The 18,947-nt window shown below is 40.5% G+C and overlaps 1 protein-coding gene across 1 annotated transcript in view; it reads left to right on the top strand.

Annotated features, from left to right (window-relative positions):
- The window catches only part of AGPS (alkylglycerone phosphate synthase), a 334,984-nt gene that overhangs the window by 128,981 nt on the left and 187,056 nt on the right, over positions 1-18,947 (top strand). Inside the window, exons 6-8 of the mRNA XM_073633833.1 lie at positions 2,810-2,881; positions 4,605-4,684; positions 8,487-8,567. Coding sequence (XP_073489934.1) covers positions 2,810-2,881; positions 4,605-4,684; positions 8,487-8,567 — 233 coding nt within the window. The remainder of the gene's footprint in view (positions 1-2,809; positions 2,882-4,604; positions 4,685-8,486; positions 8,568-18,947) is intronic.

Raw genomic sequence — 18,947 nt, 5'->3', positions numbered from 1 at the left:
TTAGTCATTGTACATTAATTAAACCGAATAAAGATGGTTAAATATTAGCTGTTCTAATTGTATTGCTGTTTTATGCAATTACGCTTGAAACGACTAATTCCTTAAATCCAAATGAAGCACTTGCAGGGAGGTTGTGTAGTACGGTGTATACTGGCTGTCTGGAATTTGATTCAGTTCAGCCCCTCTAGAACAGATAGCTAAAACCTGCCCAAATTTTTCTTATAACACTGGGGATGACTGCCTATTTATTTTCAATGGGCTGCCTAAAACCACATACCTCAATGAATGAAAAGGAGTCCATTGCAGCACACTGCGTTATAGTGTGAACAGGCTCAAAGTCAGCTGTGCATCTTTTTCCAACATGATGATGATCTCTCTGGTGGATGCTGATTACTCCAGTACATACTTGATGTTGCTGGTTCCTTAACACCCCCCCCCCCCCTCTTCTGCCCAATTTGCTGTCAATTGCAAGTCATGAAAAAATCAGGTTTTTGTTTTTCATTTAAAATAGTACTTTGTGGGAAATTAACATTTATTTCACTACAGGAGCAAGTGCGGCACAAATCTTCCCCGTTGGCAGCTGATTGTCTTCATTAAATCACTTATTTGGCCCCATTCAAATGAGAGCTGGCGCCCGTACTGCACGCAGGAGGCGTTTATTTTGGCGTCTGCATCTGCCACCAGCTGCATGCAAGAAGCCTATGAAGGGAGATGCAGACGCATCAGCTGCACAGACACAGCTGCATGTCAAAAATATGACAGCCTTGCAAGAGTTGCATGGTTCCAAATTCAGACAGAGTGCCAGTCTGAACAATTATTATTATTATACGGGATTTATATAGCGCCAACAGTTTGTGCAGAGCTTTACAATATAAAGGGAGACAATACAGCTTCAATACAAGAGGGTTAGAAGGGCCCTGCTCCTGTGAGCTTACAATCTAATAGAGAGGGTCTGGTGAAACAAAAGGTAGTACCTGTGAGGGATGAATTGATAAAAAACAAGATTCAGTTGTTAGTTGAAGGCAGAATAGGCCTCCCTGAAGACATGAGTTTTCAGGGATCGCCTAAAAGTGGACAGAGTAGTAGATAACCACACAGATTGGGGTAGTGAGTTCCAGAGGATGGGAGAGGCTCTAGGGAAGTCCTAGAGATGAGCATGGGAGGAGGAGGCAAGGGAACTAGAGAGCAGGAGGTCTGGAGAGGAGGGCTTGGGTGATATTTAGGGACTGGTTTTGGTGAGATTGGTGATATAGCTCGGGGCAGAGTTGTAAATGTCTTTGTATGTTATTAGTGTTTTTTAATTTTATTCATTGGGCAATGGGAAGCCAGTGGAGGGATTGGTGGAAAGGGTTGGCGGACACTGAATGGTTGGTAAGGTGGATGAGTCTGACAGCAGCATTCATGATAGAATGAAGAGGGGATAGCTTGCGGAGGAGGGAGTTACAATAGTTAAGGCGAGAGATAACAAGGGAGTGAATAGGTTGCTTAGTGGTTTCAACTGTTAAAAAGGAGCATATTTTGGAGATGTTACAGAGGTGAAATCTGCAAGATTGCCTTACTTCCAACATTTTTACTAATTAAAACAGCCTTTCTAAACCTTTGAAGCCCAGAGGAGCCCTTGAAATATTTTCAGATCCCTGGGAACACCCGCTAAAAATAATTATACCTACGGCTCACAGTATATTAGCATGATCAGGAAGTTGTAGGAAGCTTTAAATAAAAGAGGAATGTGATATTCCAGGAGTATTTGACACCTATGGCAGATTATTATTAACAAACCCTCTAGAAATATTTTCAGTAATAATCTTGAGATGAATAATAACACAAAAGAAACAGACAGTAAGAATTGTGGTGTCCCCTATTTTTGGTGGTCATCATTTAAGGAACCTCCAGCAAACTCAGGAGGAATCCTGGATGGTAAAGGTTGAATTAAGAGAAAGTTGACTTGGCATCTGCCTTTATCCCTTTACATTTCATTTTTTTTCCTGCAGACTAAGAATGCCTTAGAAATACAAATTCTTAAGGCTCATAAGGGAGACGCCCACTGTGGAATATTATCCTTCCATTGAAATGGTTTTTCATTATGTAACAAAGTAAAGCATTGCTTTAATTTAAAACAGGATACCCGTTACAATAAAGGTCATGATCCCAAGAAAATTGGGACGGAAGACCAATAGGGGGCATGGAGTGCTTTCAGATTGATTTCAGTTGTTCAGTTAGTGGAGAACAACCCTACAATGTATTTCATTTTGTGTAGAAGTCAAGCTAATTTATGGCACGTGAATTTGATAAACTAGAACTGCTAGGCTCAGAAATATATGTTTTCGTTTTGTACCGTACCTAGTAATACAGGCTCAATTTAATAACAACGCATTAAAGGAGTGGTAATGTTTAAAGCTTAGTAGTCTATATAATCCCCCATATTTCACATCACCAAAATTTGTTAAAGCAGCACTCTTCTGTCTGGTTGCCATGGGCTATTACTCTTTACCACTTTGGTAAAGAGTAATAGCCGGCAAGCTAACAAGCTGGCAGATGACATCTCAGTTAGGTTTTTTCCTTAACTATGCACCCCTACAATTTCATACCTTCCAGCACAAGGTATGTAGGCAAAGGTCTTACCTGGAGCTATGTGAACCCTGAAGAATTAATATGCAGAAAATTATTAGTTAAATCACCAGCATTTTTTTCACCACTGCTTTTCCAATACAGCCTTTTCAAAATAACAAATGCAGTCATTTAGAGTTTGAATGTAAGGTTTATTGTGGTATACATCTGTAAGAAAGTCTTGTATTTTTCACTTGTGCAGAATGTCATGAAGATGTAGTACGGATTGTGGACCTGGCCTGCAAACATAACGTCTGCGTTATTCCATTTGGAGGTAAGTTTGTGGACTGTGTTGGCTATAATTTTTTTTTTTTAGTCTTTCTTCCCCTTTTAGTATAATGTTTAGGGCAGTAACATGTATTTGTCTCTACCACCCGTCATATCTAAAGGCTCATTTACACTTGCTTCGACTTAAAGCACCTACTGCTTCAACATGCTTTTTTGATGCGTGTGTGATGCTTTTTTGAGGCTTTAATGAAGCTTGGCAAATGCCCTGTGTGTGTGTGTTAATTTTCTAATTGTTTTAAAATGGCCCAGTTGAGCCCAGGTTTTAATAGTATCCCTGTTCAGCAGATCCCCAGCTTATTAGTACCCCCAGCTCTGCTCATGCCCCGGTCAGTTGTATCCCCCAGCTCTGCTGATCCTCTGGTTTGCTGATCCATCTCTCTCTGGTCCCTGCACACCTCCTGCTATATTACTTGCCAAATTGCTCCCACGCTGTGTGACATCTGCTACTTTCTTTTGTTCCAATCCCCCAGCTGATCTCTGCTGCTTAGTCCTCTCTCTCCGGTCCCTGCTCACCTTCCGCTTTAGCGTTGCCATGTTGCACACCACATGTGCCGTATGCTAATTGCTCTGCACTGGTCCAGACCCTACTAACCTTCCTGCTGCTCCATGCTGCACACCACATGTGACATCTGCACCAGACGTTTCTAGTATATATTTTCACATGAACCGAAAGTGACTGCTGATATCTTTCCAGTTCGCTTGTTGGTTTCCCAGTGCATCCTGGGATATCTCATACCTGAAATACCTCCAAAACAAAGCAAAGCTAACTGAATCTAAGCCTCTCAAAAGCTGCAGGTGCTGTTAGTGACCTTTTTAATAGATTTCTATGGAGGCAAACACAATGCATAAATAGGACTGTAAGCTTCCCATTTTATTTAGTGAGGGGTGCTTTGATTGGCATTCTGAGTGATTTAAAAAATGCGAATGCCAAATGGACTGAAAACTTGACTTCAGGGCTTGAAGCGTCAGTGGTTTATTTAGCATTCATTTAAATTATCTGTGTGCTCTTTCAGTTTGTCTGTAATGCACCCTGCCATGGCTACTTATAGATACTCTAGCTTATAGATTGCAGCTCAACAGAACATATTGCAGGTGGATGGTGGGCTGCAGAGTGAGAGCCTGTGTTCATGTGGTTTGGCATAGACTCATTGACTTCTGTGAAGGTTGAGTGTTGATGACCGCTTTATAGCAAGATATGGCTAATAAGGCTTTATTTTCTTTATTGTATATGGCAAGTTCCTCAAAAATTATATTCAAAAGAAGAACAGAAATGGATAACAGAAAACATTGAAAAGGAATAATGCAAATGTATTCGGTCTCATAAATGTTACCGGATGCAGATATTAAATATTTGTGACCCAACCTCAAACCTGAGCCTATAAAATCGAAACATGTAAAGCATCTGCCATAGAAATGGCTTTTTTCAACCGCTATAGAGATTACCCTCAGAGTAGACTTTATACTGATTAGTGTGCAGGAATACAGGAAAGACACAAGGTTCAGCAAAGATTACATGACAGGTGTTTACCTTGGTGTATTAGAAGGTTATTTGATCTCCCTGTGCCCCTAGTATGAGACCCCTAGTCCTTTCATGTCCACACCTGACTCTGTATCGCTACACCCTGTTGTCTGCTATCCTGGTTATCAGTGTCTTAATTTCGGTAAAAATGGATTTGTTGTGATATATGAACATTTGCTTTGTAATGCAGGTGGAACAAGTGTATCTAATGCGCTGGAGTGTCCCGAAGATGAGAAAAGAACCATTGTCTCATTAGATACTTCACAGATGGTAAGTTGAATAGAACTCTGGATCTCTTAGTAAATGTATCACTTCTTATTATGGTAAGTTTTTAAAAGATAATTAAAATGGGTATAAATTCCAATTTTTTTCATCTTTGCTATTTTCATGTAAATTTTATGCCAAAGACATTTTTGTCTGATGGCCATGCTTTTTATGTAATTACGAACTGTCTGCTGGATTTGCAGTATTCTTATTTTTCACCGATGAATGACTGACTGACTGTTTTTAGTTAATTGTTCTGAAGGCATATTTATATACGGTAATTGTATTTTTTTTAAATGGGTGTCTCTTCTGTGAACAACATTTGAAGAGCGCTCACAAGATTTGCAAAGCCTTGGGCACTGTGTTAATATGTTTACAAAAGGCTAGATATACTATAGATCTTGAAAATGGGGAAAGCGAGACACCTGACAATCATTTAAAGTGTGTGTAAACCCTAAATTAACTTTTCTTATTTGCTCCTTTTTGGTCTGTTTAAATATACAAAGTGATTTGTTATATTTGATCAACCAGTGCAAAAAATACCCGTTGATTCTGCCAACTATCTTGAGATATTATTTCCTGTGCTCTTTGCCTGTTCTGCACTATTATCGGTTAGCATTGTCCCTATTTCTCTTTGTCAAATAAAATACCTCCTCCCTATGTTAGGACTACAGACTACACCTCTCCCTCTACCCCATTTCATAACACTTCCGTCTTAAGCCAGTGTTTTTTTTTTTTTTTTTTGTGCAACAAAAATACTGATGGCTCTGGTCGGGAGCTGCTGTACTAACCATGGGAGGTTAGTCCAGCGATCTCCCCTGCTGAGCTGTTGTGTTCTGACAGGGGGTCGGCTCTGCAATTGAATGATAGCGCTGATCGGGAGTCGGTCGACTGCTGTTTTTCCCACATGTGCGTCCAACAGAAGCCAGCCAAACAGCCCGCTTCTGTCAGACAGACCGACATACACACGGGCAGAATGACGGCCAGTATTTTTTGTACCGGCAAACGTCTCCCGACATTCTGCCCATGTGTACGGACCTTTAGGGGGATGTTGCTGCTCCTCCATAGATGCAATACAAGGAGTCAGGATTGTCACAAGAACAGGATTTGTGTAACTGGCAGGATCACCAGATGAAAATAAAGGAAAAAGGCTTAAAGGATAAGTTCACCTAAATGTGCATTCATTAATATTTAATAGGAGCCTTTAAAGCATTGCACCAGTGAACAGCACGCGTAGTCGTGCGGTGGAACCGATCCCTCCATGTAGCCGCTGAAAGCTGGAGCGGCATGTAGTGCATCCGATGCCCTCCTCTTCCTTCCTGCAGCCGCTGAATGCCTGCTTCTCCCCCTCTCCCTCCCACAGGCATGCAGCGGCTGCAGGAAGGAAATGGAGGGCATCGGTTGCTCTACATGCCGCTCCCACCACCTCTGTCCTGCCACCTCGGGCCCCTGTGTGCTTCCCTGGGCCCCCCTCCCGCACTCCTGAAGTACTGCCAGGTTTCCCCCTCCCACCAGCTGCTGCAGGAGATCTGTCAGGATAAAGAGCAGGGAAGGGGCCAGTACATGTGTCATTTTACCTTCCCCTTTGTCTTAATGAGTAGTCAGTGATTCAGTGATTGGTATTTTTTTTTTGTTCATTTTGCTTCAGTTTATGAATGAATGGGAAGCTCTGTACAGCGCTATTCCTATTCATTCAGTCTTTGAAGCTGGGGCTGCGGAGAAAGGGACTGATGAATCTGTCCTTAGTCCCTTTCTCTGTCTCAAAAGTGAGACATCAGGGTTCTGTTTAGACCCCTGATATTTCACCAAAGCTCCCCAACAGGGGTCCAAAAAAAATATTTAAAAAATAAAATTGTAAAAAAAAATTACAAAAATGAAAACAATAATAAAAAAAAAACCTGATACCAGTGGTGGAATTACCAGGGTCGCACTTGTGACTGGGCTCTGTCTCTGTCATTCCGCCACCATGGGGGGACCTCAAGACAGCAGGAAGGTGGCCTGCTGCGGAACTGTAATAAAGGGTCCCACGATGGGAGTAAAAACCCCCCGGGATCAGTGGGAAGGGGGCCTTTTATGGTTTCTTGCACCGAGGCCCCTGATACTCTAGTTGCACCTCTGTTTAAAGGAGTATATTCCAATGAAGTATGAATTTTGCAGACTCCGACAAAGGGAAGTAGTCCTAATTACAAGTCAGATTCCAGTTCAAAAAGACAAAGTGTAACTCTTGTATTGCTATGGGTAACAACCCCTATTTTCTATTTAAGATCTTGCAGCAAAAGGGGTAACATGAGCCACCTGTTGCTCAGGGTTCTATTTTTTTTTTTAGTTTTCTATCCCTTATATTTAGAATAAAGTGGATAAATTTGATAACATTTAATTCCTCAGGTGATATAGGCCATGTCAGCAAGTTCATCTCTCTTGTACATGCAGGAGATGGAATAGACCAGAAGAAGCTCAATAAACAGTATAAAATTGATATGGAAAGGTTTTGAGCATGTTATTATGTTTTTTAAAGGTAAATTCCAGCTTTTTGGCCGCCACATCAAGGTCCTGGCATTCCTAGCTCAGCACATGTGATTAATTTACTTCATAAGACTCCTGCTCCAGAGTATAAACAGATATGATTTGTCTTTATAGCTTAGCTTTACTTGGCTAGTAGTAGTTTGTCACATTCAACAGGGCTTGTTCTGTTGAACTTATTTCATAGCTTCTCCAAGCCACTTCAGTTCAGTGAGTGTTGGGAAGATAACCCAGCAGTTATATCCACACAGGTAGTACCGGGGAGACCAGACTCTCTCGCTAGGACACAGCCATCATGTTAAGATTAAAGGGCTGCACTTCTGTCAGGTGTTTTAATTCTGGCTGCGACCCATTAGACATCCTCTAAAACAGGGGTGTCCAAACGTTTGACCTTCCTGGGCCACATTAGAGGAAGAGGAATTGTTTTGGGCCACACATAAAATACACGAACAAGGATAGCTGATGAGCAGAAAGAGTCAGGCAGATCATAAGTTAACAATCGCTGATAAAGATAATGTACCTCTCTGAGTAATAAAACTTCATTTAAAAAAAAAAAAAAAAATTATAAAAGTAAACAAGGGCAACACAAAACTAGTGCGATATTTGACACAGTTTTTGATAAACTAATGCATCAGTATTTGGTTTGATGGATGTATTCCTAATGCTCAAGGTGCTCATTGGGTATTGTTTCTAATTTTGCCCTTTGTGTTATTCATCCTTGAAAATAGTTGCTCACAAATATAGGTGCTGCTGTAAACTGATGACATGAATAAGGTGTGACTGTGAAGAGTGGGATATTTGTAGGGCTGCAGTCATAGCCGACTTGGGTCGCAGGTAGGACACCCCTGCCTTTAAAGGCCAAGTTCACCTTTAGGAACATGTTACATGTTCTACTTGTATTTAGGGTATAACATGTTTCTAAGCACTTCTCCTACCCCACTGATCACAAGTGCAGGCTTCTGTTGAAGAAAAAACGCATGTATTTATTTTTTAAAAGTGAATCTAGCCTATAATTTTTTTATCCCAGTCACTGTGGTCTCCAAAACAGGAAGTGAGGGAAACTTTCTCAGTGGGGATTCAGACAACAACTAAAACCCAATAGGAGTTCTAACCCTTCCTCGGCCTCCCCCAAAATGTCTGGGCTACAGTTCCACATTAATCCAGAAAGCATGCCAGATATTCTTTCACCAAGGTACAAGACAGAACTTTATAGAAATGTTAGACTTTTTATGTTAGCGGTACCCTAAATGTGTGTTTTTTTTTTTTTCTTTCTTTTTTATCTCTACAGAGCAGAATCCTATGGATAGATGAGAAGAACTTGACTGCTCATGTGGAGTCTGGTATCACAGGGCAGGATTTGGAAAGACTGGTATGTGAATTCAAGTTGATATCCTTGATTGTATATAAATTCTGGAAAATATCTGGTCACTCATTTGACAATGAGGCCCCATTCACACCTAGTAATTTTAAATTGTGGGCAGAATTGGAACAACTGTCAACATGTGGGTTGTGAAAATTAGCCAGATGACTGGTGTTCAAAAGATAACCCATAGGAAAGCAGGAGGTGTGGAAATGGTGGACATTAAGGACTATTACCTGGTGGTACAACTTGATTACCTTTTTAAACATTGGTTCAAACCCTCAAGACACCTTCTGGCTTGACATAGAATCAACCTTGGCACCCGCTCTGAGCTTGTACACCCTACTGTTATCTGTCCTATGGAAACCACACTCCTCGAAGGGATTATTATTGCCAACCCAAGCTTCCCAGCAGGCATAGAGAGCTCTCAATACCTCCTTGGTATGCAATCAACCCAACCAAGAGGCGAGTTTGCTCATCCATTTTTTTTTTTTTTTTCAGTTCTTGTCCTCCATATCTTGATCAGCCAGCTGCCCCAGCATGACATTGTGTCTGTTAACAATCTACTTTATGAACGTAAGCCTAAAAGCATGGGCACATTGGAGGAATTAAAAAATCTGAAAGAGCTTTATTTCGTACTTCTAAGTGTTCTTTACTTTAGCTCTTTTCACATTCATTAACCACACATCCCAAGGTGTGGAAATGTCATACTTCACTTATGCCCCCTAGCAAGGATATTTTGTTATTCTACAATTTGTTTCAAGATAAATTAACATTCACCAAATCAAAGGCCATGCTGTGTTGGGAGACTGGTCTGAACTGCCATTATTCTACCCCACAATGGCTTAAAGCCTTTACTTTATATTTACCACTGGGAATTGATGCAGAGAATAACCTCTCATTGGTAGTATACCCAAAATCGTTTGGCTAGGTTTTTCTCCACCAATTCCCTTCTATGTTGGCAGTAATGCGGGCAGGTGGGCACCCTAATTCACATTCTGTGGGCATATAAATGTTTTGACTAATTTTTGGTGAAAACGTTTCTGAAAAATCATAGATTTTATGAGTGTTCTGCTGCCTGCTAACCCTGCGTTGGCAATATTGGACCTGGGGATCAAGAGCTACCCAACTATATACCACGATTTGATTACCCATTTTTTTCTGGCAGCCAGAACTGTCATAGTTAGTCATTGGAAAACCCAAATGGCGCTTAACCCGTCCAAAATCTGTTCCTTAGTGAGAACTAACCTTGCATTTGAAAAAGCTCTATCTCCGAGCCCTCAACTCCTATGTCACCTTTCTTTATGTATGGAAACCCTGGACTGAATGGTGTAATAACGATACTGATTTAAAGTGACTATTCTTGGAATTTTACTGTCCTGCTATACCTCTACTACACTGCTGTAGATTTTTTGTTCAGTTTTTTTTTTCTCTCCTCTTTGCTTGTTTGTTTCCTTTGTATTGCACTTAGTAGGAGCATTTCTGTACTATGTTTGTACTGTTGTACTGAAAACTTTTTTTTTTTTTGCCATCTGGGTTTCTTTGGGGAGATTTACCCTCACTTCTTGTCCCATAGCCAAAACAGGAAGTGAGAGCAAATCCCTGCAAATTAAGGGAATACTTTGCGGCCCCCCAGGTCATCGGAACTAGTGTCCCCTTTGGAAGATTTCCCATCTATTACTTTTCTGGGTACGACCCAAAATTTGGGATTTTTTCGTTTATTTTCAATGGTGATGGCAAAAAAGACGAATGGAAAGGGTGAATCTCCCTAATGGGGATCCAGACAGCAATAAAAACCTGATAAGTGTTCTAATCCATCTCCACTCTATCCAAAACTAAAAAAAAAAGTTTTGCCTTTTAGTTATACTTTAATTAAAAATTTTATGAAAGAAAAAAAGATAACCCACTGCTTGCCAGCGGGGGACTGAACCGTCATAACTTTCCTTGATAACAAGCTTGTTGTTGCTAATTTTGGCCACATGCCAAGCTTATACCAAACATGCTAGTTTATAGTATTTATACTATATATGCCAGTTTATCCTGAATAAATATATACACACACCCACTGGCCACTTTATTAAGTACACCTTGCTAGTACCTGGTTGGACCCCCTTTTGCCCGCCTTAATTCTTCATGGCATAGATTCAAGGAGGTGTTGGAAACATTCCTCAGAGATTTTGGTCCATATTGACATGAAAGGCATCACGCAGTTGCTGCAGATTTGTCGGCTGCACATCCATGACGCAAACCCCCCGTTCCACCACATCCCAAAGGTGCTCTATTGGATTGAGATCTGGTGACTGTGGAGGCCATTGGAGTACAGTAAACTCATTGTCATGTTCAAGAAACCAATTTGAGATGATTTGAGCTTTGTGACATGGTGCATTATCCTGCTGATAGTAGCCATCAGAAGATGGTTACACTGAAGTCCTAAAGGGATGGACATGGTCACCAACAATACTCAGGCAGGCCCTGGCATTTAAACGATGCTCAATTGGTACTAGGAGACCCAAAGTGTGGCAAGAAAATGGCCCGCACACCATTACACCACCAGCCTAAACTGTTGATATAAGGCAGGATGGATCATTGCTTTTATGTTTACGTCAAATTCTGACCCTACCATCTGAATGGCGCAGCTGAAATCATTGCTCAACAAAACCAAACACAAAAAAATGACACTCTGACTACAACCATGTAAACCAGGGTTAAGGGGGATTTTTGTTTATTAATTCCCCACTAGAGCAAGGCATACCGTCACCCCAGGGATACCCAAATAATAAACCATAGGGTGTATTCCTCCGAATTAGTTAAGCATACAGAAAAAGGCAGGAACCAAAAGAAGGTTCCCAAAAGAATTCTTCAGAGAGGAAATAACCGGTATTATAGGTAAAAAATAATTTTATTAGAAAACTTCACATAACACTAATAATTAATAAATATACATATGTACTCCCGGGGGTTTCTGGGGTTAATAATACCCATTAAGCATCACGGAGTTACATGAATCTCCCAGGGTTGAATTTATATGAGCTAACCACTCAAATATAAAAAGAATAGTTCCCTCTAGGAGATGGCAGGTCATGCATACAGTTCCAAAGGTGCATTAATTTCTCCCGGTTATGAAGTTCAAACAAGCAGGGCACTTAGTATGTATACACAGCCTATTTGATAATAGCAGCTGAAAGCGGACAAGTGGATTCCGTCCACTGCAGGTGAGCGTACTGTCAGAAAAGTCAATTTGCAAAAGATCAAATACATCTTACTGCTTCCTCCGTCGTCCTAAGTCAGGCTCGTCCTGCCTGGGTTAAGAAGTATATGATGCGATAATCTCATGGCTAGTTCCAAGCCACAGGACATACATGGGACCCTTCCTCCGATGTCCAGCGTGTCCAGGAGGTAGACGATGCCGTGCGTAGTTGCTACCTGCGGTTTCACGATACTTGCCGGACCTCCGGCGAGAAACTGAGCAGCGTCTGGAGGGTTGTCTAGTAGTTGGATATACTGTGTCCACACATCACGGAACGTGATGGCGGTATGCTGACATGTTTCACTTGTCACAGGCGTTTCATCGGAGCATGTGCGGACGTATGCCCCACATCTTTATATATCGTGAGATCCAAATATTGCAAATTGACTTATCTGATAGCACACTCACCTGCAGTAGACGGAATCCACTTGCCCGCTTTCAGCTGCTATTATCAAATAGGCTGTGCCCTGCTTGTTTGAACTTCATAACCGGGAGAAATTAATGCACCTTTGGTACTGTATGCATGACCTGCCATCTCCTAGAGGGAACTATTCTTTTTATATTTGAGTGGATAGCTCATATGAATTCAACCCTGGGAGATTCGTGTAACTCTGTGATGCTTAATGGGTATTAACCCCAGAAACCCCCGGATGGGAGTACATATGTATGGACACTGTGCAACCTATTATTGATTATAAAGTGGAATTAACGGGTTGCCACTGTTCCTTCCTGTTCCAACACAACCAAATTAGGATCCTATATAGAGAAGCTATAAGGGGGTGTTCTGTCTGTGAGATATGTATGTCTGTGGTGGCCACCTGTGTCCCTAAGACAATTGTCTAATTTTTAGATGTACATGGTGGAGGTTTAGTGGTATTACTATATTTATTGATTATTAGTGTTGTGTGAAGTTTTCTAATAATATAATTTTTTACCTATAATACCAGTTTTTTCCTCTCTGAAGAATTATTTTGGGAACTTTCTTTTGGTTCCTGCCTTTTTCTGAAATCATTACTCATCAGACCAGGCAACTTTTTTCCAATCTTCTATTGTCCAATTTTGGTGAGCCTGTGTGAATTGTAGCCTCGTTTTCCTGTTCTTAGCTGACAGAAGTGGCACCTGGTGTGGCCTTCTGCTGCTGTAGCCCATCTGCTTCGATGTGTTGTGCGTTGAGATATTCTGCATACCTTGGTTGTAATGAGTGGTCATTTGAGTTACTGTTGCCTTTCTATCATCTCAAACCAGTCAGCCCATTCTCCTCTGACAACAACAAGGTATTTTTATCTATCTATCTATCTATCTATCTATCTATCTATCTATCTATCTGTTATATATAATATACAGTTATGCTCATAAGTTTACATGGCAGAATTGGTGATTTCTTGGCCACTTTTCAGAGAATATGAATGATAACGCAAAAACATTAATTTCACTCATGGGTAGTGTTTGGCTGTAGCTATTTATTATCAATCAACTGTGTTTACTCTTTTTAAATCATAATGGCAACAGAAACTACCCAAATGACCCTGATAAAAAGTTTGCCTGTCCTGGTGATTTTGGCCTGATAACATGCACACAAGTTGACACAAAGAGTTTGAATGGCTATTAAAAGTAACCATCCTCACCTGTGATCTGTTTGCTTGTAATTCGTGTGTGTGAATAAAAGGTGAATGAGTTTCTGGACACCTGACAGACCCTTGCATCTTTCATCCAGTGCTGCACTGACAATTATGGGTTCTGAGTCATGGGGAAGGCAAAAGAATGTTCAAAGTATCTGCGGGAAAAGGTAGTTGAACTGTATAAAACAGGAAAGGGATGTAAAAAGATATCCAAGGAATTGAGAATGCCAATCAGCAGTGTTCAAACTCTAATCGAGAAGTGGAAAATGAGGGATTCTGTTGAAACCAAACCACGGTCAGGTAGACCAACTAAAATTTCAGCCACAACTGCCAGGAAAATTGTTCGGGATGCAAAGAAAAACCCACAAATAACTTCAGGTGAAAACATGTGGTGTGGCTGTTTCAAAATGCACAATAAGGAGGCACTTGAAGAAAGATGGGCTGCATGGTCGAGTTGCCAGAAGAAAGTCATTGCTACGCTAATGCCACAAAGTATTCCACTTACAATACGCCAAAGGGCACAAAGACAAGCCTCAAACCTTCTGGCACAAAGTCATTTGCAGTGATGAGACCGAAATTTTAGCTTTTTGGCCACAACCATAAATGCTTCATTTGGAGAGGAGTCAACAAGGCCTATGATGAAAGGTATGGAGGTGGATCGCTGATGTTTTGGGGATATATGAGCTACAAAGGCACAGGAAATTTGGTCAAAATTGTTGGCAAGATGAATGCAGTATGTTATCAAAAAATACTGGAGGAACATTTGCATTCATCAGCCAGGAAGCTGCGCATGGGACGTACTTGGACATTCCAACATGACGATGATCCAAAACACAAGGTCAAGTCGACCTGTCATTGGCTACAGCAGAATAAAGTGAAGGTTCTGGAGTGTCGGTCTCCTGACCTCAATATCATTGAGTCACTCTGGCGAGATCTCAAACGTGCAGTTCATGCAAGACAGCCCAAGAATTTACAGGAACTGGATGCTTTTTGCCAAGAGGGATGGGCATCTTTACCATCTGAGAAGATAAAGAGCCTCATCCACAAATACCACAAAAGACTTCAAGCTGTCATTGATGTTAAAGGGGGCAATACACGGTATTAAGAACTGGGGTATGTGAACTTTTGATCAGGGTCATTTGGGTAGTTTCCGCTGCCGTTATGATTTTAAAAAGAGTAAACACAGATAAATGGCTTCAGCCAAACACTAACCATGAGTGAAAGAAAAGTTTGTGTTATCACTCATATTCTCTGAAAAATGGCCAAGAAATCATCAATTCTGCCAGGGTATGTAAACCTATGAGCACAACTGTGTGTATATATGTGTGTGTGTGTGTGATATACAGTGTATGATATATATATAATTTTAATATTAGAGCTGTATGATTCTGGCCAAAATGAGAATCAGGTTTTTTTTTTGTTTGTTTTTTAAATTCATTGAAGTAATTTTTTACAAAAAAAATTGCATTTGAAAGACCGCTGCGCAAATACAGTGTGACATAAAATATTGCAACAACCACCATTTTATTCTCTAGTGTCTCTACTAATAAATATAAATATAAATATATATATATATATATATATATATATATATATATATATATATATATATATATATATATATATATATATATATATATATATATATATATATATATATATATAATATGTGTGTTTGGGGGTTCTAAGTAATTTTCTAGCAAAAAAAAATGATTTTAACTTGAAACCAACAAATGTCAGAAAAAGGTTCAGTGTTTAAGTGGTTAAACTTTCTTAATTTACACACGAATTATTCCATTCCATTGACAAATTGTTATAATGTTTAGACTGATAAAGAATGTTGTGATTCTTGGCAGACTGCCCCGATTTTTTTCTACCTTTATTTTGATGGATCTGGCTTCAGAAGAGCAGAGAGAATTCTTTGCATAGCAAGAATCATGAAACACTTTTATCAAGATCTCAACAGGGAAAAAAATTGCGATTAACGATTCTTGGCGATTAATCGTGCAGCTCTAATATATATACACTATAAATAATTTCAGAACTTTTTCCTTCATTGCAGAACTTCATTGTAACTGATACACTGTACAACTGTTGTACATTATGTATGCAGTACTTATAAAAGTCTCCTAAAGAAGCCTTAGTTTGGCGAAACATGTAGAGCCGAAGTCACTGCTTCTGTACCACAATTAAAAGGATACTGTATGATGGTTTTACATATGAAATGCTGGTTTTAAAAATGTAAAAATAAAATTGTTACTTTTTATAAAATAATTTGTCTGTGTGGCACCTTAAAAATCCCATTCTTCTGTCTATCAATACTTAGATTATCAAGGGATGTGGTGCCTATGACTCTGATACCCAGCAATTCGTCCAAACTTGTTTTTACGATTGCCTCCACAATCTCGTTGCAACCACTTTCAGAAATCACAAGAGCTCCGGTTTGGTTGAGTCTCTGCTTTCTGTTCTTTAGGTTAGCACAAGTATATTCTAGCATTATCACGGACATTCTACCAATGAACAACATATGTTATGCCAATATAACTCATACATTTCATCAACTTCACTAAAACTCATTTTTTACAACTCAAGCTGTTAACAATAACATGTTTTAGATTTGGCGTCCATTTCCTCCTCCTCTCAGACGCCCCGATTGAAGCTATTAATACCGGACCTTCTAAATGAAATGTCTATTACAAACTGCACTTTTTGTACTTCTCAAAAGCCTTTGTAAATGAATATGATTGTCCCGGATGCTTTTTTTTTTTTTTTTAATTTATTGACATATTACCGGAGTGGAAATTCTCAGTTAACCAAAATGGATTACCTCTGATTGATAGCCTGGTACACCATAAACCCCAGCTTCACAGATGGTTGAGTCTGTACCGTTTAATGCAAGACTGCTGAGCTTTGAAAATAATTTCACTGGGACCGCGCGCTTTTGTTGCAATTTAAGGGCATCTATTCCAACTCAGGTGCTGTACAGATGGCAAAGCCGAGCTAATATAGAAAAATGAGGAACAAGTGACTATTTAATGTACAGGAATGCATGATCTGCATCACTAATAGATGGTGCTGTTGCATACAGGAAACCCATCCAGATGGCTGTACATTAAAACACATCAGTTCTTGAGAGAATTAAGTGTAGGCAATTTGCTCACATTATTGAAAGGCTGCTTCAGATCACATTAGAGGAAAGGGAACGTGAGATTAACGACTTTATTTATTGGGGTGATTTACATGAAGTTAGCAGTATTTTTTTTAAAAAAACAGTCTGCTGTTTGCTTGCTCTTTGAGAATATATTTGGTCATGTTCTGATTTGTTTGCTTAAGAAATAACTATTTTGCCAAAAGTCATCAGCTGCTGTTATAGAGTTCTGTCTAGTTATGTATGACTCTAGATATTGGATTGTGTTTATTTTATTTTTTTCTACATAGATATGATTTAAAAAAATGTGAAGTGGGACTGCACAAAATCAAACACATGGTCTAAATATGTGAACAAGCTGCTTGCAGTGACAAAGTATGTGAACCCCTTGGAATGAAATGGTTTTCAGCAGTAATTTGCCATAAAATGTCATCTGATCCTCATCTAAATCACAGCAGTAGACAAACATAATGTGCTTCAGCTGATAACATGCAAATCATTTAGAATTTCTCGTGTCTTCACTGAACACACCCTTTAAGCAGGGCCATCTTTAACGCAGGGCAAAAGGGGCACCTGCCCAGGGCCCAGTCATTGTTGTGGGGTCCAAAGCAGCTGCCCCTTGAGCCCATGCTGCTGCCTGCCTGGGTGTTTTTTTTTTTTTTTTTTTTTTCTTCTTCAGCTGGAGTTTAGCCACCTCCGGCACTGGTTACTTGTGGCTGCTCGCTGCTGTCTCTTGTAAATACAGAAGGCCTTCTTTTGTATTTACATTTGACAGCACTCCTCTCCGGATAATCCGGGAAATCTACATACACAGGTGGAACCTCCTTCCTAAACCGGCAACCTGCATGGACACGATGTAAGTAGTAGCTGTTCTTGGATGTACACAGCACACCCCTCAACCCATGCCATACAAAGTGCACCCCTTAACCCTGCACCCCTGTATGTAGCGCACTCTTCAACCCTGCGTCGGTGCGTAGCGCACTCTTCAACCCTGCACAGTGGCCTAGCCAGATCTCATCCCGGGGACAAGCACACCATCATAAGCCAGTGTCTCGGCTCCTGATTGGATGGATTGATAGCAGCGTAGCCATTAACACCTGCTGCTGTCAATCAAATCCAAAGACGCGGGGGTGGGGCCGAGTCCGGCATTCGTGTCTATGAACACAAATGCCGGACTCGGGAGCGCGCCCGCAAGGTAACCCCCTCGGGAGAGCGCTTCTCCTAGGGGGTTATCTGATGCGGGGAGGAGCCGTGGGAGCCGCCAAGGGTCCCCAGAAGAGGATGTTCAGGGGAACTCTGTGCAAAACAAGCTGTACAGTGGAGGTAAGACATGTTTGTTATTTTAAACAAAAAAACCCTTTAGTATCACTTTAAGCCATGGGTTGAATGTTGGGCGGCGTCAGCCGGTTCAATAGAAACTGTCTGACATTTGGTCCGTGTGTACGGCAGCCTGTGCGACAGAAGTCGGGCGCTCAGGCTGGCTTCTGTTGAAGGGTCATGACCGAAAAAGATCTGCTGACTGGCTCCCGATCAGCGTTCTCAGCTAAGGGCTGAGAGATTGCAACAGGCAGAGCCCGCACAAAGGTGGTCAGGAACATCCAGACCTCCCCATGTGGCTGGAAACAAAGTTTTTAATTATGACACGGACAACCCACTGTTGGAGTACTGAAGACATAAGAAGCAAGACAAACCCACCAGGCTTTACCTATAACTTTTATATTATGACCTTTTTATGGTTTTCTAGTGCGATTTGTAAAGTGGTAATCCTTGGAATGCTGTGTAATGCTTGGAATCCTTGGTAATCTGCTCTGTCTTATGCAGACAAAATCTTTCCCAAGGATGTTGGAGTACTTGGATCTGCTCTGTTTGTAACATGCCTAATCTCCCAGCAAATCTTTTTTTTTTTTTACATTCTAACTGAAACTGAAAACTCTGTATAAGACTTAATCTGATCATCCCAAAAAAATGTTACCCTACTAGGACCCAAGAAGAGAAATATTACCAAATGTCAGCAAAGCCAAACAAAGACAAATAACCGTAGACTTATAACAGATTGCAGGCACCTTTCACTATTTTTGTAAGTTTTAGTAAAGCAGAGAGAAATAAATTCTCTCCACCCCCCCTTCTTGCATGCGCTGTAGTCCTCAATAAATGTCCATGATGTCAGTCATATCCGTTGATTTGTTTCAACGGTTTTGAGAGGAGCGGTGGTGTTGTGGGTGGGAATATTAAACTTTCATCCTATAGAAACACTCTCTGTAATACATTAACCTCATTGTATATAGAATACATCTCAGATCGTACAATTTGAAACATAAATAAAGTATGCTTTAAATATTGATACTCATTTTGCACTTGGATAAACTAGGCTATGT

The sequence above is a fragment of the Aquarana catesbeiana genome, linkage group LG06 (genome assembly GCF_042186555.1).
Source record: "Aquarana catesbeiana isolate 2022-GZ linkage group LG06, ASM4218655v1, whole genome shotgun sequence".
Taxonomy (NCBI): Eukaryota; Metazoa; Chordata; class Amphibia; order Anura; family Ranidae; genus Aquarana; species Aquarana catesbeiana.
Note: the sequence above shows the minus strand (reverse complement) of the source record. Positions and strands in the feature narration are given on the sequence as shown.